The sequence below is a fragment of the Parambassis ranga genome, chromosome 15 (assembly GCF_900634625.1).
Source record: "Parambassis ranga chromosome 15, fParRan2.1, whole genome shotgun sequence".
Taxonomy (NCBI): Eukaryota; Metazoa; Chordata; class Actinopteri; family Ambassidae; genus Parambassis; species Parambassis ranga.
This window is the reverse complement of record NC_041035.1, coordinates 14,412,215-14,438,449: the sequence shown is the minus strand read 5'-3', so window position 1 is coordinate 14,438,449 and position 26,235 is coordinate 14,412,215. Positions and strand designations below refer to the sequence as shown.

General features: G+C 41.5%; 5 protein-coding genes across 9 annotated transcripts; 4 read left to right on the top strand and 1 right to left on the bottom strand.

The window, feature by feature from the left end:
- The first annotated feature begins 409 nt into the window (after positions 1–409).
- Positions 410–9,640, top strand: LOC114447672 (FERM domain-containing protein 6). Of its 2 annotated transcripts, none has more exons than XM_028424062.1 (14): positions 410–543; positions 2,789–2,975; positions 3,080–3,170; positions 4,341–4,420; positions 4,548–4,624; positions 4,726–4,921; positions 5,015–5,170; positions 5,670–5,735; positions 6,164–6,232; positions 6,342–6,516; positions 6,846–7,130; positions 7,978–8,109; positions 8,196–8,263; positions 8,364–9,640. In XM_028424062.1, exons 2-14 carry the CDS (start codon positions 2,898–2,900, stop codon positions 8,652–8,654), a joined length of 1,764 nt encoding a protein of 587 aa, XP_028279863.1. In that variant the 5' UTR covers positions 410–543; positions 2,789–2,897; the 3' UTR covers positions 8,655–9,640. The 2 variants fall into 2 exon arrangements, with proteins under 2 accessions (XP_028279863.1, XP_028279864.1); XM_028424063.1 differs by lacking the exon at positions 410–543 and adding an exon at positions 1,091–1,197.
- A 1,003-nt stretch (positions 9,641–10,643) lies between these two features.
- On the top strand, positions 10,644–11,863 carry LOC114447449 (dual specificity protein phosphatase 13-like). Its single transcript, XM_028423716.1, has 3 exons — positions 10,644–11,071; positions 11,191–11,408; positions 11,481–11,863. Exons 1-3 carry the CDS (start codon positions 10,947–10,949, stop codon positions 11,690–11,692), a joined length of 555 nt encoding a protein of 184 aa, XP_028279517.1. The 5' UTR covers positions 10,644–10,946; the 3' UTR covers positions 11,693–11,863.
- Positions 11,864–12,082: 219 nt separating this feature from the next.
- Positions 12,083–14,830, top strand: dusp13a (dual specificity phosphatase 13a). Of its 3 annotated transcripts, none has more exons than XM_028422890.1 (7): positions 12,083–12,190; positions 12,918–13,048; positions 13,137–13,378; positions 13,467–13,683; positions 13,767–13,889; positions 13,972–14,189; positions 14,268–14,830. In XM_028422890.1, the coding sequence occupies exons 1-7, from the start codon at positions 12,161–12,163 to the stop codon at positions 14,507–14,509; spliced, it is 1,203 nt and encodes a 400-aa protein (XP_028278691.1). In that variant the 5' UTR covers positions 12,083–12,160; the 3' UTR covers positions 14,510–14,830. The 3 variants fall into 3 exon arrangements, with proteins under 3 accessions (XP_028278691.1, XP_028278694.1, XP_028278692.1); XM_028422891.1 differs by lacking the exon at positions 12,083–12,190 and adding an exon at positions 12,211–12,376; XM_028422893.1 differs by lacking the exon at positions 13,767–13,889.
- Positions 14,831–15,009: 179 nt separating this feature from the next.
- LOC114446971 (dual specificity phosphatase DUPD1-like) lies at positions 15,010–16,797 on the top strand. The gene is made up of 5 exons (XM_028422896.1): positions 15,010–15,140; positions 15,453–15,688; positions 15,794–16,017; positions 16,097–16,327; positions 16,446–16,797. Exons 2-4 carry the CDS (start codon positions 15,510–15,512, stop codon positions 16,321–16,323), a joined length of 630 nt encoding a protein of 209 aa, XP_028278697.1. The 5' UTR covers positions 15,010–15,140; positions 15,453–15,509; the 3' UTR covers positions 16,324–16,327; positions 16,446–16,797.
- Positions 16,798–17,065: 268 nt separating this feature from the next.
- On the bottom strand, positions 17,066–26,011 carry adka (adenosine kinase a). 2 transcript variants are annotated; one of them, XM_028422894.1, is made up of 11 exons: positions 25,851–26,011; positions 22,567–22,641; positions 21,679–21,732; positions 20,316–20,394; positions 20,071–20,243; positions 19,878–19,986; positions 19,004–19,174; positions 18,876–18,911; positions 18,673–18,787; positions 18,510–18,596; positions 17,066–18,423 (listed from the first exon to the last, which is right to left on the bottom strand). In XM_028422894.1, the coding sequence occupies exons 1-11, from the start codon at positions 25,940–25,942 to the stop codon at positions 18,299–18,301; spliced, it is 1,116 nt and encodes a 371-aa protein (XP_028278695.1). In that variant the 5' UTR covers positions 25,943–26,011; the 3' UTR covers positions 17,066–18,298. The 2 variants fall into 2 exon arrangements, with proteins under 2 accessions (XP_028278695.1, XP_028278696.1); XM_028422895.1 differs by lacking the exon at positions 25,851–26,011 and adding an exon at positions 23,806–23,978.
- Between the last annotated feature and the right edge of the window lie 224 nt (positions 26,012–26,235).

Genomic DNA, 26,235 nt, shown 5'->3' with positions numbered 1-26,235 from the left:
GCGTTTTATTGGAAATTCCCTGAATTCAGTTCTCCTACAGGCTATTTAAAGGTCTCCAGTTTTACAGGAAAACCTGCATTTACTCATCAATAACAAAGATTTCAAACTTCTGCTTGGACCTCTAATTAGCACGCGGATCTGTACAGACCAAAATAGGGATATCTGGATTGTTTGGTTTAAATACCGTCATATTAGGATTTCTATATGAATAAAAAACGGCGTTTATTTATTTTTATAAACACTATAAAATTCAATAAAAGCAGAATTCGATGTAGAATTATTATAAATATCTCCGATATTAGGTAAGTTACAAAAATAACCCCCCTCAGAGTCCTGTAAAATGGTACGGTCCCATCGTTTGGGCATCAGGGGGGTTGAAGCAGAGTCCTGCAACAACACGCAAAAGGGAGGGTGATGAACTGTGCGTCCTGTCCCCGCTTCTGTCAAGATTCTATTTTAATAAATAAAGCAGAGGAGGAATGTGTTTAATTAAGCTTTGAAGAACACCAGCGACAGAAAAACTGGACCTCTTTTACTGTGACAGTAAGTAATACTGCTTTGTTTCTAAGGTGTTAAATGATGTGGCAGTCAGTGATGCACTTGTTGCACTGTTAAAGTTGTAACTGTTGGCGCATTTTTAAGTGAAGATTTTGAAAAAAAAACTTCATAAAACCTGAGTTTTCTTCTATTTATTTGTTGTTTCGCTGGTAAAAGAGTGTGTACTTAAGTCAGGGTAAACGTTACACACAAACTTTGACAGAACTAGCGACTGTTAGCTTACAGCGTGAGAAACGTTAAGAGAACAGATAAAAGTTGGATGCACCTGTCTCGTCTCTAACAATTTAGTAGTTGAAGTTTGTTAAAACAATATGTCAAGGTTCTGACGCTGGTCTTTATTGGTGTAAACTGGGATGATGAGTGTTTCTGTGTTTTCTCATATATGTATATATATATATATATATATATAAAATGTTCCTCCACCTATGGTTAAATGTGCAGTGAGGCAGTGAGCTTGCAAGCTGCAGAAGGGATGTTGTTTTTCCACCAGCCAGCAGCGTGCTCACAAGCAGGGATTATAACAGTCTTGGAAGGGAATTAAAGCATACAGATGGCTGCTCTCATGTGATGCCAGGTTTCACCGTGGTCAGCAACATGAGGGATGTCTGAAGACGTCACTCAACTGAAGATGGACTCATGGTGAGGTTGTTTTGGTAGCAGACTGTTGTGAAGACTGGTGTAGCCAATGAGTGAGATTATAGTTAGGTTTCCCCTGCCAGTGCTTCAGGCATGTTATGATGTAGTATGGTAACGTCTATGATTCAAGCTCTATTAAAGAGAACTGGCCCTGCATTGCATTGGAAGTGCACTTCTTCTTATTGAAATGAGCTGTGTACAACAGCTTTGAAAGTCAAAGCAGATACAAAAGCAAGAAAACGCCCACAAAAGAAAAAGTCTTTACTACTTCAAGGCATTTCTTCTCTCTTGGTGTTTTCATGGCTTTACACACAAGTAGTGTGTAGCAACACCCTCTTCCAATATTTCAGTAAACAAAAGAGCAAGCTATAATGCTTACTGTGTGTATGTATGGGAAGTTAACTTTATAGTATATATTTACCAACACTTTCATTATAAGGTGAGCTATTTAAATATTACCTCTTAAGATTTGTAGTTTTGTAGCCAGTTTAAATGTAAATTTACTTTGACTGTGGAGTATAAATCAGATTTTTATGCTACTGGAATTTCAGGTTTTCTTTTTTATCTCTGCTTGCGTTGACACCCAGATGTCAGTGGGCTGTGTTTGAGCATGTCTTTATGTGATATTTGGTAAGACAAATGTTTCTCTCTATGAGCCAAGATTCTTGTGGGAACTACTGGTTCCCACATCTCATTTTATATACAGTGGCAACACTTATATCTCATCAGAGAGAGAAGCCTGTTGTACTGCTCACTGCCTGCTCACTGTGCTGTAATATGTCACAGTTTGATCAACTCTAACTAGTTCTATTACTGACCATTAGTTTGTGTTTTTTTGCCCCCCGTATGTTTTCTGGTTATTGTCCACAGCAGGATTTAAGGGGATCAGAGTCGGAGCACAGCAGTAATTAACCTGATTAATTGATTCTTAGACGTTAATCAGATGAGCTTGGTACCAGTTGGGGCTTTGAGTCAGCAGAGTGGGGCGAGTTTAAGGTGCAGTTGGGTCACTTTACTGTCAACTAACATGGTGGTTTGTGCTGTTTTGTTAAGCACAGCCTCTAATAATGCCACTGCTGTTTATAATGCTGTAGTGTTGCTTTAGACATACACAAGGATTATCTGATTGTTTCCAGGATAATAGTTTCATAAACTTGTTGAATTTGCCCAACTATTTCTTTACTTTTCAAAAATCCAATTTTGTGGCCTTTGATGACAGATTTGAGTGTTTTTTTTGTTTGTTTTTTCAAGGCTTTATTAAATCTTCATTAGATTCATGTGTGGTTGATCCCTCTGTGATGATGAAACATGTGGTCTCAGAACAGACAGGCCTTATTGAGTTAATCTTGGTTGTGGGATAATGGGAGACATCCATGTACTTATGTCTGAGATTAGGATTGACAGAATGCTAATGTAATATCAGCACCGAAGATTACAGAAGTAAAAACAAATAACTTGGAAGGTTTCTGTTTTCATGACTAGATGTATTTCTTCTTCAATTCATTTCTGCTGTCCACATCTTTCACGTTGAAGTTTTTGGAAAATGCCTTTCTGGCCTTTTTTGGTCTCGACTCTGACGTCATCATCTTTTTAGATGCAATATGGATGAACTACCCTGGAACAGCTAAAGACTGAAGGACAGAGGAAACAAGCACAAAAGCAGTTCAGAGGGAACACTTTCAACAGACAAGAAATCAGACATCATGTCCACCTCAATCAAACAGGAGAGGACCATTTGTGTTCTCCTCCCCAACAAAGACCAGCTGGACATCACCGTCGGGGTATGTGATTCATATTATTGCACATGTGCTCTTAAGAGTTAAGTCGATTCATACACCATTATGCGTATTGACTGCAGAATTCTCTATCTTTCCACCTGCTCTAGCTTAAGTCTACAGGGCAGGATGTTTTTAATCGTGTGGCTGAGCTTCTTGGAATCAAAGAGCTGCACTTTTTTGGCCTCACAGTGGTTAGAGGTAAGTTTACTCCCTTATGACCCCCTCAGCCTCTGAACCTGAAATGACTTCTTCAGAAAAGGGAGAAAATATTATGGGAAGACACACATGTTGTGTAGTGTAGAAAACAAAGTGAATAATACTTGTTTTATGATGATGGTTTTTCTGCAGTCGCACGTGGCGCTTGTTTATGTATGTTGGATAAACCCTATCCACCAAAATGCCAGTTAACTAAAACAACAACTAAAAATCATTCTACCCTCCCAGTCTGCATAATTGTGCGGTTTATCCACTGACCAAAGTTCTGGACTCTCCGTTTCCGAGCGTTCCTGTTGTACAAATACGTTGAAATGCCTCAGTAATCTTGTGTGGCTCACCACTTGAACAAGCAGCCTTTTGTTTTTGTGGTGTTGGTTCAGCGATCACTTAGGCCTGGATTCCTGCAATATTAACTTCATTAAGCCTGGAATGCCCCCTTGCATTCCTCTGCTTCACTGAGGAGGGATAGACTGATGATGGGAATTGGAGGGTGGGAGTGAAAGGAAAAGAGGTAGGGGGATTTGTCATGATACACAGGCTGCCTTACTCAACTCTATCAAAGGCCTCAATGAAGGATGAGAGGTGAGGGAGTTGGAGTGAGTCAGAGTGGGAGTGGCACAGCCTGAAAGAGGAGATGGATGTTTCGAAGTTGTGAAACAGCTTGGTGTGCACGATTTGCTTTCACAAAGTTGAACAAGAGATAAGGTGGATAAAATACAAGATGCCTCTGTGGTGACTCACAGGAGGAGGCCAACAGAGATGCCATGTCCTCATGTTCAGCACTGATTACAAACTGTTTATTGTTTGACCCACCAATGAAATGCAACTCAGGGTTGTAATTACATATTATAATAACAACAGCTGTATATTGTGGGATTCATGGTCCATACATGTGTTTTTAAAGTTTAACTAAATGTTGAGACCATACTGCCACTGCCAGCACTGTGTGCGCTGCCACAGTAAATAGACACAGTAACATTGGCATTGTTGTCACGGCTTCCTAGTAGCTTCATTCAGAAATTGAAGAACAAGGGCTTTTTTCTTTTACCCTAATGAATCCCATTGTTGGGCCGATTTTACGCTTGGTTTGATTATTGTTTTGTTTGCTTACTAACTGTCTACTTGTTTCCTGATTGTCTTTGTCCATCCCAGACAATGAACACATATATTTAGACATGGAGGAGAAACTGACCAAGTACTTTCCTAAGGAATGGAAGCAAGATTCAGGAAAGGTGACGCAGCCCTATTGACTTTGATCCACTTTTAAAACTTTTGTATATCAGTTAATTGGGGGGAACTGATGAATGGCCTACATACTGCGGTTTTTCATTTAGCATGACCAAAATGATCTTTCTACAGGGATTACAGAAGAGATCATTGCCTCTAGTTCTCTGCCTCAAAGTTCAATACTACGTTGAGAACGGTAGACTCATTAGGTAGGTACTGCTATGCAAATGCATTAATCTTATTGCTGGAGTATATTTTTTCTTGCTTCATGACATTATTTTTTGTTTGTTTTGTTTTGTATGGGGTCCAGTGAACGAAAGGCACGACATCTGTACTACTCTGATGTGCGAGAGCAAGTGCTTCGTTCTGAATGTCGTCAGCAGGAGGAGGTGTACTTCCAACTGGCAGGTTATGCCTTGCAAACAGACTTTGGTGACCACCCTCTGCCTAGGGAGGGCATGGAGGTCACCCCTTATTTTGAACCCAAGGATTACTTCCCTCCCTGGGTAGGTGTCACCATGTGGAATTAAAAAAAACTTACACTTTGAAAAAAAGCCAACATTTTTATTGTTGGTATCTATGCTTTCTTCCCTTTATAGATTATAGCTAAACGGGGAGTGGACTATCTCCTCTGCCACGGACCCAAGGTACATCAGGAGCTGTGGGGCATGTCTACTCGAGATGCTATCCTTCTGTTCATCAGAGAGTCATGTCAACTAGAAGATGTACCTGTCAGGTTTTACAGACTGCAAAAGGTTATGAGTCATATATTCATTTTCAATATTGAATTGCCAAGAATCTAAACTACTGGAATAGATGGAGTTTCCAGGAGTTTGAAAATAATTTTTTATTGCCCAGGCTGGTACTGCAAAAGTTGATTTATATACCTATATAAGCTGTTGGATCAGTTTTACTGTGATCTGTGTATATTACTTCAATTTGACAAATGTACTGTTCCCAACACAAAAACAATTAGTCTGGCTTCATTTGAGCTCTGTTGGAAAAGCAGTTATGTAACCCTCCATCTATTCCAGTTACTTGTCCTCCCCATTTCAGAACCACTCATCTACTGAGTGGTGTGTTTTTTTTTGATGGCTGGCCCAGTCATTGCGTAATGTGTGATCACTTTAAATTTGTTTTTAACATCAGCTCAGTGTTTCCCTTGTGAGCTAGGAGTGGGGCTTGAGTGTGAAATAGCTATCTTATCTTAGCTGCTCAGATGCCTGTCTGACATCTCATCATTCATTCGTTCAGGACAAAAAGGAGGAGAGAGGAACAGCGCTGCTCGGCCTGACCCTGCGAGGAATGCAGGTTTATCAGGTGCGTGCATGTGTGCGTATATTGTTTATTATTATTGATCCACATATGTACGTCAGCACATACGTACGCAAGAAAGAGGCTGCGTTTACTCAGTCTTTCTTTTTGTCTGTACTCCTATAAAATGTCTGACTAGATGTCTAAGGAATGTGTGGGATTGCTACCAACAGCAGTCCATCAGGAGATAGGAGCTGCCTGCCATACCTGTCAGTTGTTTGATCTGTCCATCAGGGGCCATCTGTGGGGATTAGCTCTCCAGAACTGGCTGATTTTAAAAGCCAACAGACCATGAGAGACTTCAACAAGCCCTTTGCCTTAGTCCAGATGGCACCAAAAACACAGTTTATTATTGATCCCTAAAAACACATTGAAGTAGTTTAATTATCCAGAAATTTGTGCTTTTAAAAATTGTGTCTGCTTTGTATTCATAGGAGGTGAACAACATGCGGCAGCTGCTGTATGACTTCCCCTGGTCAAATGTGGGACGTCTTACTTTCCTGGTATGAACACTATTCATTACCATTCCCCATTAAAGAGCAAGAACAAGCCTTGTAATTATTTAATGGACATTAGTCATGTACACTGTGTACAACATGTTGTCCCATTCAGGGTAAGAAATTTGAGATCCAGCCAGATGGCCTGCCATCAGCCAGGAAGCTGGTTTACTACACTGGGTCATCGTTCCGCTCTCGCCACCTTCTCCTGCACCTGAGCAGCAGCCATCAGCTCTACCTCAGCCTCCAGCCTGCTCTTAAACACCTTCGCCAGCTGGAGGAGAGCAAAGGTAAGGAGAAGGAGGAGTAAATATACAGATAAGATGAGTGTCACTGATAAATACAGTTTGGCTGTGTGCCGTTTGTACTCTGCAGAACATGGAAGTTAAATCACCAAGAAACTTTGTAGTACACCAAAATCAGACTTTTGATAGACTTGGAAATTCTAATCCACCTTAGAAAATATAAACAGTCTTATCTGTTGCAAATATACACATATATATACATATATTTGACTGTTTTTACATACAGTCATGTCAACAAAAGTGAATTTTTATTCATAATTTTGCCCTCAGCTCTTTAGCAGGTTTGTTTTTAAATATCTTTTTTTTTCATTTAGAAAAACAGCGCTACAGAGAGTCATACATCAGTGATGACCTGGATCTGGACCCCCCTGGCAGTGAAAGTAGCCCTGGATTGTCCCGACACTCCACCAGCAGTTCTGGAATTGAAGCAGACGCCCGCCAACACAGCATTCATGCAGAGATGGCCTCTATGGAAGAAGAAGGTCACCCACAAGCAGAGAAGTGCTTCTGCTCAGCTGCCAGCCAAGGCAGCTCCTGTAAATCAGGGTTTGACACAGGCAGTAAGGCCCGAGTGGAAGATGAAGGTTGGCAAGAGGAAGGTAAGATTCTTCAACCTTGTACATGTGTTTTTTTAGTGTTCGCTGATGCTTAAATTTGATGTGTTGGGAGAGCAGCTGCACGCTGTGTTAGTCTTGTGTTTACCTCTGCGATTTCTGTCACGAATTAAAGGTAGGGTAGGAGATTTCATTCTGATGCACTTTTTGTTAAATTAGTGTAACTTCTCTTTACAATCCAATAGCAACCGATTAGTCCGGCAGTTTCACATTAAAACGAAGAATATTAATCATCTGTGGAAGCTATAAAACGCTAAAAACATCAGCCAATCCTACGAGGCGCACCTCCGCGGAGTATTGGCTGGTTGTCACTCTCTTCCTGCTCTGCACGCACCAGAGAGGTACGTGCATGATGGCCGAAGTCACAGAGTGGTTGGGAGGCGTGGCTTCGGGGTAAGCTCCGAGAGAAAGGGGCGTGTGTTTACTTTCAAAATCTGGCTGACTCTATCTGAGTTTTCAAAATCTCCTACCCTACCCTTAAGGGTGTACCAGTCTGATCTGTCTTCACCTTGTCCTTGAATAAGTTAGCAGTATGTCTTAAAGATTTAGTAGTAATGCACCTAAAAGAGTGGAATATGAACTGTGATCAGATGAAATATATATATATTAAGTATCAACCTTTGTCATAGTATTAAATAAGCCTCTCTGGCATATGAGTTTTAACTGAACAGGTCCTCATTAGTCCGCATTTGTTGCATGGCTTCTACTTTACTGTTTATCTTTGTCGTGCAGTGAACACATTAAGATTTTGTACCAGCTGTAAGCAGAGTCAATGTCTGTTTATGGTCGATCGTACTCTTGCATTGGATTTTAACAACATCTGTTTTTTCAGAGAACAAAACTAAAGATGGAAGCCCACAGGAGGTTCTTGTGGATGATCCAGATGAGATGTTTCAGTTAGCTGATCTTCTTGAAGGCGTTTCGGTAGATTGTTCAGAAGTCTGCTCAGAGGCTCCCTCACCAGGTATGAATAATTGAACTCTCCTTGTCTGACTTTTGTATGCAATCTAGTTTTATTTCCAAACCAGTAAAATCATGTCTGCCTTACAGACAACATAGGCTGTCCGCCAGACAGTGGAAAAGATGGTAAATTATGTGACAAGGATGTATTGAAACAGGTTGGTCCCCATGGTTTTGTTCTCCCCTTCTTTTTGCCTTCTTTGGATTTTATTGTTGTTTTTCCATAGTTTCTGTCTTCACCCTCTGTCTGTATTCTAGATGCTGCAGTCTAGAGCACAGGTTTGCGTGGATCGGCACAGCCACAGTCTAGATGATGTCCGTCTGTTTCCGCCCCCAGCACCCCTGGGGAAGACACTGCCACCCGATTCCTCCCACAGCTACACCTTTGGGCTTCCAGAGGCTTCGATAAACACAAAGACCTCTGACGAGCACAGTTATTACCCGCTTTTGCACTGCCAAGCCAAACCCACCTTCTATGGCCGCAGATCTACCAACTGTCTTTCCCTGGACATGTTAGGTGATGAACAGTTCCTGGAATTCATCCTCTAAACGCATCAGACATTGATCCTTCTTTTTTCTCCTCCTTCAGTTACTGTGCAACTTAACACATCGGTTGTTAATTCATGAAAGTCTCAGTCTTTTCTTTGACGAGAGATTTGTGTACTTCAGACTGCAGAATGACTGGACCATACATTCTTCTTCCAAAAGGTGTGGATTAGACCAGAAGTCTAATTCAATATTTTAATTAGTAGGTAGAACATATTTATTTAATGTTGTATATTCTGTACATATTACTTGCAATACTACATTTCGCTGAACAAAAACATATCTAATCAAGTTTATTGGATTTTCTAAGCAGTAAAATCCAACAGTAATAGATATTTTAAACACCATGCAGCTAGGTGCTACTGTGGGCATTCCTAGGACGGCTCTTTCTGTCTTTGCTATTAGCCTATTTAAGTAAACATGTGAATGTCTTTGTTTTATTCAGGAGAAACTCCAGAAGCCAGGGTGCTAGTGTTGGTGTTCCTATATTCATTTTTTATGATCATTTTATAAATCATATTTTACAATACAAGCTGTTTTGTTTATAATGTGCTTGGTTAATGCTTTTCCTATTAGTCCTCCACAGCAATGTAGCTACTGATGTGGAAAATTGAACCTCTTTACAGCTGGCAATGCATTCATCCAAAGCTTCCCCATTCTATACTCTCCCTTCTTCTGTGGTAATTACAACAGAGAAGTATTATTTGTTAAGCACTATTTCTGTAATCACTATGTGTATAATGGATCTGCAGTATTTTTGTATTATGTAACCCCCAAACAAAAAGCCTTTCTTTCTGTTGCCTTTTTTTCTGTCAGACATTGTTTTGTAAATTATAATTGGCATATGAAGCCAATGTGAGGTCACAACATGGGTGTGCTGCACACTGAGATTAATCGAGGTAAGTTGAGTTTTCAGTGCCACGGAGGTGACTCTCCTTTAACCTGGCCAGATCGCCATATAACTCATGCTGCAAAGTTCGTTCGAGGTAGTTGCTGTTCTCAAATTAGTTCTAAAAAGTGCTGCCCTCTCATTAACCACCTACTTTGAAATTGCGCATTATTATGTTATTGTTCATACACAATCCACTGGACTGGAAAATGTGCAGGGTTCTGTATGTATGGTGTTTGGAGACTGTAGAAAGTGAATTTCATTATTCTTTTTTACTACAGAGACTGTTTTGCGACATTTCAGTAAAATTTGAAATGCCCTCTATTAATGTGACATCATACAACAATCCTTACAGTATTGGAAACATTACCGATATGTTGTCAGTATGTTTTTATGTAATATATTGCCTTACATTGAAATATAGACACACCGTACAGAAAGGTATGTTTGACTGTGAATTGTGGTACAGTAGTGCCACCTATTGGTTGTTGAGTGGTAATGCAAACACATGCATTCACTGCTGTGACACTACAATGTGACCGATCAGTTTGCCACCTTACAAGTAAGCAAAAATAAAAGTATTAAATATTTGTCTATTCACTAAAGTTTGTACTCATTGTTGGTGTACAGTGTGATGTTTAAAGATAATATTTTGTTATTACTATGGTAATTTTACAAGAATATTAGCTGACTGCTGGTAGTGTCAAAATGACCTTCCCTCATTAAGTTTATTTCAGATCAATTTTGTTATATAATCAAATAATATACAAACAAAATCAAATGTGAGCTTTCTCTGCCTATAGAAGCAGATATAAATAATTATTTTAACTGTTAAGTTCTCTGAAACAGAGTATTGTAGTAGCTCATTAGTGCCCCTGGATGAATGTTGCCATGTTGGTTCACAGCCTGCTGTTTGAAGCACACTGACATCTGCTGGCTAAACTGGAAAAAACATCATGACATCATAATGGGTGAAACATTATTTTTTTCTGATTAGTTTTTGTCAAAAAAAGTAGGAAACATCGCCAAGTGGATGAGATGCACAGGAAGACATGAGCATCCCGTGCTGCTTATAAGTTCACTGAAATCTATAAATAGTTTTATTCTCTGTATAAACTATAGTGCACAACTACGTCCTCTTCATGTGTCCTCTGTAGTGAGAGGCCCTGTCTCTCCCGCCCTGCTGTTTGGCATCAGCATCCAGACCAATCAATGGAACAGCTACGTTAAACAACTGCATCCAGTCAGAGAGAACACACTGAGCACACAGGGAGCTAATTTTGGATCCAGGCAGCATTCAAACAGCCACCTGCTCATGCCTCTCACTGAGTTGTGGTCTGTGGTGGTGACGGCAGCAGGCTCAGTGCTGGGGGTCTGCTGAAGGAGCACTCTGCGTCTCCGGGAGAATGTCAGGGAGCAGCCAGCTACAGGACCTGGTGCTCATTAAAGAACTGGAGCTCATCTTGGATTCCTGCACACTGGAGCTCACACCAGTGGATGAAGTCTGGCCCAGCCTGTACATAGGAAATGTGTGAGTGTCACAGCATCATCCTGAGCCTTATGATAACACTTTATATTTCACCTTTAAAGGCTAACTGAGGCTACTCCTTCCTCTTTATTTCCTGTTTTTTTTTCTTGTGTGTTGTCCAGGGCTGCAGCACAGAGCAGAAAGACATTACACAAGCTTAGCATCACTCATGTCCTGAATGCAGCTCACGCCAAGCAGGGCAGCATCGGTGACCAGAGGTTTTACGGAGACACTTGCGTTTACTATGGCATCCCAGCAGAGGATTCAAACCACTTTGACCTCAGTCAATACTTCAGATCCGCAGCTGAATTCATACACAAAGCCCTGAAGAGCAAAGATGGTAAAATGACACTCGATATTTAAACCATATGTTTGTTGTCGCTATCTCACTCATACTCTGCATGTTTTCCAGGAAAAGTGCTGGTGCATTGCATCATGGGAGTGAGTCGATCAGCGACCCTGGTCCTGGCGTACTTGATGTTGCGGCAGCACCTCTCTCTGAGGGATGCTCTGAGGCATGTTGTCCAAAAACGACCCATTTATCCCAACCGGAACTTCCTGTCCCTCCTACTTAAACTGGACGAACAGCTGACACAAAAAAGGAGGTTGTGTCCTCTTCTCTGACCTCTTTCTCTCTGCTTCTTCAAACACTCTTATTAGTAGTATCTAGAGTGACATTTTACATTTTATATTATTAATGTACAGTAGATGTGTGTGGGTTTTTGTTTATTTATTGTTGTAAATATGAGCATTTCAGTGTTATCAATCATGTTTTCATGCTGTGTAAATGCAACTTCTTGGCCATAATAACATTTTATCATTCATTTATTGTATGTATGAATGTTTTGCTATTTTTCATGTAAAAATATGTGCACTTTTAAACCAAATTTACTTACTCATTAAAAATTACCTTTCTTAAATAAGATCTTATGTATAATGCAGTTTTAAATCACTGCAGCTTTTAAAGGTACAGAGCAGCAGTCTGGGTGGCAACACAGACACATAACAGTATTACATGACAGTCTGCTGCAGTCATCATGGAAAGTGAGCTAATGCTAAGGTTCATAGGATGATGGCACATTGTTTGTCTGTATGAAGGAGACCTCAGGCACAAACAAACAGGTCAATATGGATTAGACGTGTTTTTTTTTTTAAAGGGCCTGAATGCAGTCTGCAGGGTGCGATTGTCACTAATAAGTGTTTGATTACAAGGTTAAAAAAGGAAACAGGCTGTGTGTGTGTGTAAGAGAGTGACTGTGTGCGTGTAGATGGAGGAAGAGCGGGGATTGTGGAAGAAGAGTTTGTGAGGTAAGTTCGTACTATTAAGAGAGGAAGCTGGTTGGTTTGGATCATTGCAGTTTTCCTGACATCTGTGTATTGTGAAGAGAAGCAGCAGAAGTAAGGTACTGTAAGCACTTCAGAACAAAGTTGATGTACTTTTATTTTTCTTAACTTGTACTGTACTTCTATGTACTTCATTACATGTACTTTAGTGGAGGATCTACTCAGGGTATTATTATTATTAGTGTACGTGTCACCCTTCTCCATGTACATTAGTCCATCAGCAGCATCACCTTGCCTGCAGATCCCACTGATTTGGCCTTCTTGTGAGCCAGATGGGTTGGTGTATACACTTTTGTAATAGTTATTGTGTGTCTGTTGAGTCATCTCACAAATCACAGAAGACATTTTCCAGGATCTGCCTAAAGAAACGGTGGAATGTCTCCTGGCATGTTGTAGAAAATCTGCTTCTTATCAGGCCCCAGGGAGTTTCAGGGTCTGACGCCCTAGGCCACAGACTTACTATTCATCTTTTAAACACAAAACAACATGTGTGTGTGTGTTTCAGGACTGTATGTCTCTCAGGGATCCTCCATATGACCCTCCCTCTGTCTCAGAGCTGCAGGAGGTCCTGCTGACAGACAGAAAGCCGACTGGACATGTCAATCAAGTCTGGCCTAATCTTTACATTGGTAACGAGTAGGTTCCCTCTCCATCACCTGGACCTCTAAGCTTCTACGTACACATCCATTGCTCACATTACAGTGAATGTGTGGTTGTGTTTCAGGGTGGCAGCTCGTGACAAAGGCCTTCTCCACAGCCTGGGCATAACTCACATCTTAAACGCCGCCCATGGACGCCCCGCCCCCGGGGCCAGCACCAGTTTCTGTGTCAACACTGGCCCACGTTTCTACAGAGACATGAAAGTGGATTACTATGGGGTGGAGGCTGATGATGCAATAGATTTCATCCTCAGTCCTTTCTTCTATCCAACAGCACGATACATCCGAGCTGCATTAGCAATGGGAGGCAAGCCAGCACACTTTGAGTTATTGCTTCATGAGAGTTTGAGAGTTGCTTCATAGGAAGCTTAAGGTAACAAGTGTTTCTGTGCCAGGACGAGTGTTCGTACACTGTCTGATGGGTGTGAGCCGCTCTGCAACATTAGTGTTGGCCTTCCTGATGATTGTTGAGGGTCTGAAGCTGCGGGAGGCCGTGACTGCCGTCAGGCCACACAGGGACATCTGTCCTAACCCGGGTTTCCTGCAGCAGCTCCGCAGCCTCGATATGAGCCTGGAGAGGGAGAGGAGGAGACGACATCAGGCCCAAACACTGTAAAGAGACACTCAGACACACACACATACAAAGGCATGAACATCAGACACAGACAGACACACACACATCTTTATTACTGCAGAGGTCACTTAGCCCAGCAGGAGGAAACACTGTCACTAACAGAGCTGAGGAACATTCTCTGGACAAACAGGAAGCCTGTTGCACCTGTCAATCAAGTCTGGCCAAACCTCTACATTGGAGATGTGTGAGCTGAAAAAAAATCACATTCAGCAGCATGAAGCAACAGTGCAAAAATATCCCAAAACATCAGTTGTGTGTGTCTGCAGGTCTGTGGCTCGAGATAAAGCTGCACTTTCATCTCTGGGTGTGACTCACATACTGAACGCTGCCGCAGGTCGACACAGGATCAACACAGGTCTGCAGTTCTACAGTGATCTTCAAGTGGAATACCTGGGTGTTGAAGCTGCAGACCATCCAGAGTTTAACCTCCAACCTTTCTTCAGCTCTGCTGCGCAGTTCATAGACAGCGCTCTGAAGAAAGAGGGTGAATACAGTGCTGAATTATTTCAATTAAAACTCCCACAGTATACGTGTTAAATGTACTGACTCAAGTGTATTTCAGGGAAGGTGTTTGTTCACTGTGCCATGGGTGTCAGCCGCTCTGGAGCACTGGTTTTAGCGTATCTGATGATCTGCCAGGGCCTGTCGTTAGTGGAAGCCATCACTGCTGTGCGTCTGAACCGAGACATTGGACCTAACTCTGGATTTCTGGAGCAGCTCAGACAGCTGGAGCTGAGCCTCGATCCACAGAGCAGACAGATCTCTGAAGAGGAGCATGCCACCAGTCTCTCTCCTGTTAAATGACACCTGTTAAATGTGACACATCTTCTCTATTAGGAAAAATGTAATCTGTAACACTTTGTAACGAGCTATACGTGCAAAGTCTGGGAGCTTATTGCTTTAAGTAAAATACAAACAACTGAATGCTTCAACGCTTGTGTCCCCAGAAATAACTCAGCACTGACAAATGCTCTCACACCTGTCCGCTCCTCAGTGACATTCTTACAAAGGCAACAAGGCAGCAGGCCACTCAAACTCAACTTCTTCTGCTTTCTGCAAAATCATGTATCATTTTTTAGCATGTTTCTTCACCATATTGATAAGAGGAAGGTAATTACTGCTATAATTAAAAGGCTCAGACTACATTATAAAGGCTCTGAGGAAGCATCTGTGTGTGTGTGTGTGTGTGTGTGTGTGTGTGTGTGTGTCATGTCGTAGAGGTCAGGTGTTTCAGCCTGGCTGCCTAAAAATATCATCTTAAACACAGCCTGAGAGAGCAGTTACCATTTCAGATCTGTATTTCAGTCTTTACACTTCCTGCAGAGGGAAGCGTCTGTTCACACACACAGACACACAAACACACAGAGTTACCACACGTCCACTGAGGGAAGCTGAGGCCAGTGATCCTGCTCAATTACTGACGGATTATAAAGAGGTATGTCATTTCTTCCTACCATTCTTTGTATTTTATACAATTGCTTAGCAGCCAACAGAAAACCAGACATCTAATGTTTTATCAGCTTAGCTCAGACCAAAATAACAAACACATTAGCTTGTAAAGCTGATGAGTGTGTCAACAAACAGCTCAGATAAATTAATATGTTTGTCTATCAAATACACATTATTCAAACATATTTATTTAAAACATATAACATACATGTTTATTAAGTCATTAATGTTACCTCTAGTTGTGTGAACATTGCCCAGATCATGACATTAAACAATTACACTCACTGTTGCATTGCAGGGTACATCATCCCCTGCTACTACTCTGTGTGTGTTATCTGGACTGCAGAGGTGAGTCATGTCAACATCTGTGGTGAAGTCCAGAGGCAGGAACCCCTATGCAGCAGTGCAGGTGGACCCAGACAGTGATTACATCACTCCAGGAACATTAGATCTGGAGCAGATGTTTTGGACCGGCGCCTCTGCCCAATATGCACACGTCAACCAAGTCTGGCCTTGTATTTACATCGGGGATGAGTGAGTCAAGGCAGAGACCTTAGATACTAAGATGCACACATTTGAAATCTGTCAAAGTTCATGAGGACAGTTTCATAGTGTGTGTATGTGCTGTGTGTTAAACAGAAAAACAGCACTGGAGCGGATGGGCCTGAAGGAGCTTGGTGTCACACATGTACTGAATGCAGCGGAGGGGAAGTGGAACAATGTGCTGACTGGTGCTGATTACTACAGCGATGTGGACATCCAGTACTATGGTGTAGAAGCTGATGACAAACCCACCTTCAACATCTCTCAGTACTTCTATCCTGCAGCACAGTTCATCCACAAGGCCCTCAATCAACCACAGAGTGAGTCTTTGTTTATGTGTAGAAAACCTGTGTTTTGATGATTTCACATCTTGTTTCTAATACATTTTTACCTTCTCAGACAAGGTGCTGGTGCACTGTGTGATGGGTCGGAGCAGGTCAGCCACCCTGGTCTTGGCATATCTGATGATGAAGCACAGTTTGACTGTAGTGGACGCTATTGAGCATGTGCGACAGCGGAGGTGTATCCTGCCTAATCATGGCTTCCTGAAACAGCTAAGAGCCTTGGACATTACACTGCTAGAAGAGAGGATGAGACAAAGACAGATGCCAGATCAAGGCAGATAATACAGTATGTCACCTTTACCAGATATATCAAATGTATACAAACATCTTTTAAGATTTTTGCATCATTAAACTCATGACTCATCTCTTCTTCTACTCTCTCTCTCCCCTTTCTATGGTTCTAGTGAGCTGATCAGTAGAAGCACTTTCTTCTCCTATCAGTGACTGTGTCCTCGCTCATGCTGCCAATCCCATTCCAGCGTATAATTTAAAACATGTCCTCTCTGCTGGCAGCGTTCTTTTCATATCCTCCTCCCCAGGCACCACCGGTCAGAAGCCCAGGCCAGGTCAGCTTCTGATCCTCTCCTTGATCCATCTCCTCTCCACCACCACCACCATGTCCAGACCCTGGGGGAAATGCATTTCCGTCGGCTTCACCTCCCTTTCTTCCCCCTTCCCTTATAATATCACATAAGGGTCTATACACCAAAACACATTCTACTGTAGCTAATCAAATAAATTTGTACTTTCTTGTCATTTAGTCTCTCCTGATTGATATTACTTCCTGTTTTAAAGAAGCTAGTGATACTACCAAGACATACAGGTCAAATGTTGGCCACCAGGGGCCCTAAGTGAGAAAATTCAAATCAAATCTGTAAACCTATAATCCCACTAACAACATGGATGTGATTCTTCTAGATCTTACTGTGTAATTGGAGATGTTATAACACAAACGTAGTGTACCAACAGTCCACTGCAGAAATGGGCATAATACATTTAAATAAACACCAGCTAGGCATACAAATACATACAATAAATCAAATTACTTTATTTTAGTTTGACCACATACAATGGTTTCCAACACCCGGCAGTATTTCAAAACTAATACTTGCTTACTTTCTGTTTGAAATGTTGACAGTATGTTTATATTCAGGGTTCTTATGTTCAAGCATTCAGTGTTTTATTGTGTTTGGCCCCATGTTACTTAACTTACATGCATGATTTCCCCCTCCAATTTCTCCAAAATGTTTTACTCAATAAAAATATTCAAGTCCAATTAGGTTAAAACATGCATTGCATTTCAATTATATCTAAATCAAAAAGCTGAAAGTTCACCTTTCAAAAGAGCATCATACACCTGTTAAGAACGCATTCCAATGATTCAGGTGTAAACAGACAACAGAGAAAAGTCTGTTTCAATGCCCACTGTTAGTAGTCCTGAAAGATTATCCTTTTCCTTTTCAATGCCCATGATTTTCAGACGTGTTCCTGGCTTGTATGTGTTTCTGCACAGACCTCTGTAAACCTCTGCTCATCAAGTTTTCAAACAACAACAACAACATACAAGAAGGCACTAGTTACTTGATGCAACCCCCAACAAATACCTCAGACGAAGCAGCACTGACATATAAAGCTGACATTTAACATTAATTAACCTAGTTGGCAGAGCTGTTGCACAAAAGTCTGCACTTAAAAATACTTTGCTTCATGACTGGCCTGTTTAATTAAATCTAAACATATAAAACAGAACAATACTGCACATTTCAGTGCAGTATTGTACATCTCCATTGAAGGTGCCATTTTATTTTTTAGTCTTGTGTGTGTCATGTGTCCTCTTATTGTGCTTGGGAACAAACAGCAGACTGTCAACATGAGTAGCAGTCTGATGGCTGGCTGTGCAGCCAGATTTCAGAAGTGGCAGAGCCAAAATACATTTAGAAACAATCCCAAAAAATCTGCCCACAAAACAGGATTATACATCCCGTGATGCAAAATGTTGCTAGTGTCGCTCTGATGAAATTTAAAAAAAAACTCCCTTTTTTCTTAGCTGCACGTTCCTCTGGTGACCCCAAGTGGAGAAACAGAGACAAGCACACACCAGGAGGCACTCAAATATCAACTAAGAAATTATGTGTGGACGGATTAAAAAATAAAAAAAGGTCGAGTGCTTGGAAAGAAGCAGCGACGGACATATCTGTAGAAAACAGCGGCAGGGTGAGTGAGGTGTTAGGCTGAAGTAAAAGTTCTGTGGGAGTCCTCAGTTGAAGTCTGGTTTATCTGGGAAGGTGCAACCTGCTCGCCTGATGATGACATTTGCAGCGTAGTGTGCCGCCTTTACACACTGGTCCAAAGCTTTTTCCTGGACAAGCTCGGACAGAAAACCTGCATCATAAACAACAGGTTAAGAATTTTAAAAAATTCAAGAAAAAAAGCAAAGGTATCAAATAAAAAACACAGGAAAAATGTACCTCCTACAAAGGCATCCCCTGCACCGTTTGTGTCCACAATGTCCTTGGGGTCGATCTTCAGTACAGGGAAAGTCTCAATTTTGTCACCTGGACAGACACAAGAAGAAAAGTTAACCTCTACAGGAGACAGGCTCACAAAAACAAGAAAAAGGGAAAATCATACTTAGGGCCATAACAGTGTCATCCTTCCCCTGAGTCAAAACCACGATCCTCTGTCTCTTTGTGTTGACTTTGGGTAGTGCCTGGGCTTTCTTGGCAATTTCCTTAATGTCCTTGGTCTACAGACAAAACACATATTAACACAACCAGCAGAGGATGTAACACACAATACATGGGAAAGTTATTTCACTCTGTCAGTCCGCTTACTTCAAAGTCTTGCTCTTTAGCAAAAGCTGCTGCCTCCTAAAAACACACACAAAAAAACTGTTTAACTCAAAGACATGATAATTATTAAGGTGTGTGTGAGGAGAATGTAGAGTGAGAATGTGGCTCACCGTCTCATTGCCGAACAGCACGTCGACGTAGGGCATCACTTGCATGAGGTTATCCTTGAAGAACTGGCAGATGAAGGGTGCAGAGAGGTTCAAGCAAAACAGCTTGTTATTTTCAGAGGCGTGCTTTGCCACTTTTAGGATGGACTCCAAAGAGACAGTCAGGAAGAAACCCTGGAGGGAAGAAAAAACACAGAGTTCTGCTGTTTATATCTGATGTACAGTATGGCCTTGAAGTGAAGATGCACCAGCATGTCTTTCAAGCCCCCTCAGAGAGCCACAGATGGGTGTTAAGATGTACTGAGAGTTCTTTTACACTGATATTTTTTAAGCTGTTCATTAAAGAATGATTGGATTTTTTTTCCTGGTGTCAAAAATGTACTGGCTCGCTTTATAATCTTTAAACTTAATTCTAGATACTGGACGCATTTCACAGCACTGTGCTGAAAAAACAGCTGATAATTTGCATACATGTGTGAATGAATGGACAAAAAGAAAAAGAGAATACAAGAGAAGGCTGGAGATGAGTTGCAAATGTGTTGTGAGACAATGAAGCACTGATGTGTGAGCGCCTACAGGCAGAATGAACGGGTGAGGCTTACTGAAGTCATTGATGATAGGACAGAGTGTGGCTTGTTAGCTAAAATGACTTTTTGTAAGGAAAACAGAAGCGCGTGGGCATTAGCCACATCTAGTGGTGAGCTTGAAGACTGCAACCAGCTGATACCGGCCTGAATAGCCACAGGATGCTTTGTCAAATGTGTGCTACTACAGAATCATGTTGTTTGGCGACTATTACATGCAACTATGCAAAATCATAAATGAGTATTCACTACTCAAAACATAATTGTGAAAACAAATGGATGAATGAACTCACAGCGATATAGTAAACTTTAGCTTTTTCTACCAGCTCCCAGTTCTCTTCCAGGTCTAGATGTTTATCCTTCTTATAACAGTTAGCAGCAGCTAGGTTGGCTACCAGAGACCTATGAGGAGAAAACAGCAGCGAGTTAGAGTCAGTTCACATTATAAGATGACTTAACATTTGATTTGTCTTTTTAATCAGCCACCTGTTGTCACCAGTGATGCACGCTGCACATGTCCCTGTGGGCTCTTCCTCCTGCTCGTAGTACTGAGCATTGATGTGGGCCTCCTTAGCCTTTTGCTTCAGGATCTCTCCAAACTTGTCTTTGCCAATGCAGCCAAAGAATGTGCCCACGTTATGAGGGTCTTGTATCATCCACTACAGACAACAAGAGCAAGATCAATAATGGCGTATCATTTTAATGAGCACATTTGTGTGCACATGTCTGACCTGTGCAATCTTTATGGAGTTCTGTGTGGCTCCTCCAGCGTGGTACTCAACTTTGAACTTCTTCACCAGCTCTTCAAATCTAGAGACAGACATGTAAATTAAGAACAATTGCATACTCAAAGCATTAATTATGGCATAATTATTCTTGCATAACTGTATGCTAAACTAGCCTCAGTTTAATATTTAATGGACAGACGTGTGATTCCCACCATCTCCTTCAAAGCTCAGAAAGAGAGCAAATAAGCAAATTAATCAAAAGGTTGAACTGTCCCTTTAAGTCTCATTATTATGTTTCCGATGTATACATTAATAATATCACATAAAACATCTTTACAGGGAGAGTAGTTATTACATTTTTGTCATAGTGCTGCTTTTGTGTACACATCTGTGAAGCAACGTGACAGCCAGTAACCTCATCTAGTGTCAGACCGCACTCTCTGCAGATAGCAGCCTGTTATTCTTCCCAGTTAAAGTATAAAATACATGCATGGCTGACCACAGACTACACTCGCTGAACCATTTACTGTTACATAAGAGAGTGACTGAAGCCGCGCTCTGCTGTTTCTGCTTTGAGCAAGAGCATCCTCATATTGCCACAATATTCTGCCTAAAAATAGCCCCGTCCCATCAACCTACACACCGGTTTATGTGACAGAGTGTTTAAATATGTCATTGGAATAGCGGGGCTACTGCTGCTGAAGGTCCTGAGACTGAGCCAGAGGTTGCAGAGGGGAAGTCTTCAGGGAGATGGGGAAGAAAAATCTAGTAAGGGTGGAAATTATCTCCCTGTTACAGTGCATTGTGTACTATTAGGTATATTCAGCACAGGGAAGCACAATAGAAGTGCCTCAGGAAAATAAACAGAGAAAGCCTGGCAGGTTAAACGTGTGTGGACTTGCTCCTTCATGATAACTACTGAGAGCAATGATTGACGGACCTCTGGAAAAACTCTAATGTTAAGTGCAAATCTTCCCTTACATAAGTTCATATAAGTCAGCCACAGTATAAACACACAGGCACATATGACCATCTTATCTGCTCTTGTTAAATGTTTTCTTTCTGGCTCTTGTCTCAGAGGAACTGGGAGGTGGACTGTCCTGGTTTGCTATTGGCTGAGACCGTCTCACTGTACTGGCTCTGCTGCTCTGCCATTGGCCGTTTTTAAAGGAACAGAGGTCAACCATGCTGACTCCTGATGTGCGCCTGTTTGGACTGGCCAGCTCCAGAATGAAGAGGCACAAACTTGTGCATGAATTCAGATGTATTACTTTTCTTCTAGCACAGAATACAAATGCTGGTAAAAGATTAGGTAAGAGATATGCCACAATTCCACAGAAAGTGATGCAAGAGAGAAGGTACGAACAGTGCTTTGTGTTTGTCCTCAGCCAGGATCTGGTCATTGGGTTTCAGAGTGTACCTGCAGGTAGTTAAAGAAAGAGAGGCATCAGTTTCTGTAATAAGTAATAAGGAACAAGTGCTATAAACTCAGTCAAACACACAATAACACCCAGGACCACTGTAATCAAAATATTGAAATATAACGCAGAACAGAATGTAGTTTCCTCAAAAGACAACGGGAGGCTGGGGATTAAAGTGCAGTTTCAGTCCTACTTTATTTTATGTGGGATTGAATTAGCACTGTGGTTGGCTGGTTTAACTCTAATCCAGGAGTTTATGCAAGAGTTTAGTGAACACAGAGCTACAACCCAAAGCAGCCCTTTGCCCTGGTCAACTTAGTGCAACAGCACACAGACAGACACAAGTGCTCCTGCTCCTGCTCTGTCCGTCCCTGTGGTTGAGCAATAACCTTAGTCTTCCAGACTTTGCTAAAAGGGATTTAAATACATTAACAGAGGCCATTATTTTTTACAGTATATACATCTGCTGTGCATGCAGTTATACTGATGCTCACTATTTGACTGCTCTGCTGTTTCCTGCACTCTGCTCTCTCTTATCACCATTATCTTCTTTTGCTATTGATCAAATTACAGAAATAAATCTTTCTGGTACAGACAGAGAGACAGTGGTGTAACCTCACTGATGCTGACTGTCTACATTTCATCTAGCCACTGTGACATTGTGGATAAGGACTCCTATGTACTATTAGAGTTACTGTTAATTTTTAACACAATAAAGCAGCTGTTCAAGAGTTGACTATGTGTGATTAAGTTTTCTGTATTTTATTATCATTCATTATGACCCAGCTATTACCATGACTACTGTGCTTCATTGCTTCAGTCCTGTAACTTACTTGTCCAAGAAGTCTTTGTCCACAACAGCACTTATGTCCAGTAAGGGGTTTCCCATCCCAAAGAGTGAATTAGGGCTGAAACATAAAACAAAAACATATATTTTACTATAATTAATTACACTCTTACATGCACAGCTCTGGCAGGAAGAGTGAGGATTTGTCTTTACTCTACGAAGCTTGTTCTTAATTCAGTTGGCCTGGAATGTTAATTCAGTTGGACTGGAATTTTAAAGCTTTACACCGTTTGGCTGATTCACAAAAAAGTCACACTGCCCTTGTTTTAGCAAAATTCAAAGCACAATTCATGTTTGAGGTTGAAGCTGCATCTTTAATCCCAACGTTTAACACTCAAAACCTGTAGTTCCTGTTTCATGTGACTTTAATCACATGACTTCTTCAATTCAAACAGAAACTAGAAACACTAAAAAAGAGAGACAGAAAATGCATGACTCATGGGCAAATATTACAAAAGCAGACAAACATGGTTTGTGTGGGGAAGATTATGACAGTCATGCATGTAATCATGTTATGACTCCATACTGCAAGGAAACATCAAGAGTAGTGCATGTGCTTCTTTTTTTAGAGGACACAAAGCACAGGGCTTGATAGACTGATAAGAGAGTACATGATAGTCTTGTGATGCCACAAAATGAGACAAAACCGTCTCTCTACGTAATACTCTCACTGGTACCGGTTACACATCAACAACCAGTAACCAACCAGTGTCAGATCTGTAACTGAATTATGTGTACTGTTGCAACATATTAGGAAGACGTGCCCTCAAACGTGTTGTTTTTGCACCTGTGTGCACGTCCTTGATGTCTGCGTTTTTGGGAAAACTCCAGATGGAACGAGTCTTTGAACGCAGCCCATGACATATGCTACCTCCACGTGAACATATGCTACCTATATTCTCCAGAAAAGCATTTCCTTCTCCACCTGCCTGAGGTCAAGATTTAATGCAGCAAGAAGAATGAACATGGAACAGCCTTAATGAAAAAGGAGCAAAGAGGGAGGAAGCCGCAATTACCAAATGGGGACACACTTGAGCTACAAAGAAAGACAATCAGAAGATGCACCTCGCCAGCAGCTGCCACACCCTTACCATTATCTCCTAAAAACATAAACATCTTTACTTATGGAGTCAGATGATTACTGGTCATGTGCAGACAATTACACTGAAGCAGAACCCATTCATTCCTGCCTTTAGACCAGCTCTCCATATGTCAGTGCTCTTACCTTGCAGCAGACATGGTGTCCCCTCTGTGTGTAGACAGTGACAGACCTGTTGAGCAGCCTAAAACCGGCTCAGTAAAAAGCCAAGCATTCAAAAACTTGACAATTTCAGCTGCTGAGCATGGGAGAAGATCGATTTTCCCCTGCAACCACAGCTCCTCCTACTCCGGTCTGACTGATTGGGTACATCTGAAGGAGGGAGGGTCAGCACAGCCTCCCTCTGAATAGTGTTGTTTTACCTCATTTCACTAGGGGTGGGCCGATACCAAGTAAATACAGGGCCAGTATCGCCGATACCAATACCGATACCGATACTTTTACTTTGAAATTTCATGATCATAAATATTTATTTTTTTGCCTTTAAATAGATTATCGTGATTAGCAGAATAATAATACACAAGAAACATTTGTTAAGTAAATCAAGCTGCAAACAAAAGTGCAGAACTGTATAAGTTTGAAATTTTAACTTCACAATCATGTCAGCAATGCTCCTTGTGATAACCATGGCTCTTTGTGAATCATGTAGGTGAAACATGACTAAGATACTTTTATAAAGGTTTAACACCTATCTGCATGGAGCCTAAATATGAAGAATAAAGATCCTTCAACAGTTATCACCAAAGCATAATTATATTAATCATACTGAAATACATATCATTATAAAAACTTATATAATTACATTATTAGATATATTTTGGAATTTGAGAAAAACGAGATTTATTTCAGCTGGTGATATGATGACTGTTCAGTCATTCTGCTAAAATTGCATGTCTTATCACAGCACTCAGAAAGACACCATTAATTCATGCTGCAGATTACTCAATCTAAACCTTCACTTTTTTAAATCATCTACCTGTGTTTTGCAGTAAAGCCTTTGACAGTGACCACTGTCTCTGGTTCATGTTTGGGGATCTGCCTCTTCCTCCTCCCTCTGTTTACTCTGCAGCTCGAGGTCTTTCGGCTCTGCTGCTTTATGTTTGTGTAAATCAGTTGTGTTTCCACAGTGGCAGGTCGCTTCCCTGCACACCTCACAGTAGCAGTTTCTTCTTCTCGTCTGTCGCTGTGAAATAACTCTAAACAGCGCTCCTCTTCCTCTCTGCCATCTCCATGATGCTAGTTTACAGCCAATCAGGAGCTCCGTCTTCTCCGGCAGAGTGGAGAAGGAGGAGAGGGGCGGGGGTGCCTGCGCACTGAGCAGAGAGAGAGAGGAGCGCTGTCTGCACCGCGAGTAAATACGAGTAAAGCTGCTGAAGGTATTAAGAGAAACCTCCACAGAAATATCGATCTCATCAGGCTAGTATCGAGTAATTACTGATCCTAACTTTGGTATCGATACTATCGATATTTAGATCGATTCGCCCACCCCTACATTTCACCCACTCACGCATCTAAAGGTAATTTACACCGTGAGAAGCGTGTTGGTGACTGACTGAAAACAGCAAGCTACAGCTGAGATGAATAACTTCAGAGACAACGAAAAAAAGGCATCAACAACATCACAACACCACGTGACTTCTCTGCAATTCATTGTTTGTGGAGCTGGTACAGCGTGGCTCTGATGCTATACCAAGCAGCAAAGCAATCCCCGGCACTGCATGCACAGCGTGCCCAGACCGGTCCAAGCGCTTTTATTTATTTATTTTCCTTTCTTTGCACGGTGGCAGGTGGTTGGTCACGTTGAACTTATATTAGGTACTGGCACACCAACATGAACCCAAAGCTTGCAGAGGACCTTATTTAACAGCAGGAGTGCCTGGTAGCTAACAGCTTGCTAGGTGTTAAAAGATAACCAGATCAAAGGGACTTTGCACCGACTATTACACGCTGCGACCCCCCTCATCCAGCTAATAGTGCTGTTGAAACACATTTAACGCTGGCAAGAACACTTACAGCTGCACTTTTTAATGCATTCCTCACTTAGGTAAACATAGTAAATCCATATTTTGACAGGCACACACTAGCATACAACACAGAGGACGCGTTCCGTTCCCTCGCAACCTGCAGTGTTGCTATAATTATTATTGTTGCTTTATGAAGCTTCCGGTCACCTTAGTTTGGCTGGAGCCTCTTTGGTCGGAGACTCCGTCTTCTCCTCCTCTGAAAGTTTAGCTTTCTTTGCTTTGGGTTCTTCTGAAGCCATGGCTGACTGGGTAAAGCACGTTGCACTCACCTCAAACTGCACCGGTATGAAATGCGGTCAGGCTAGCAGTTACCACGGTGGTTGCCCCTGAGCGTTGACTCACAGGCATGTAAGTCAACACCCCAGCAGCAGTACCCAGTTAGTAACAGGCTATTGACTAATTAGAGGTACAAGAAACAAATGGCAGGTAATAACAACGCAATTAGTGCCTTACTTAACTTATATTTTTAACATCAAAACAAGACAGTTACAGTGTAGGCTGTGACATGCCAGAAGAGGAAAAGGATCGTCTG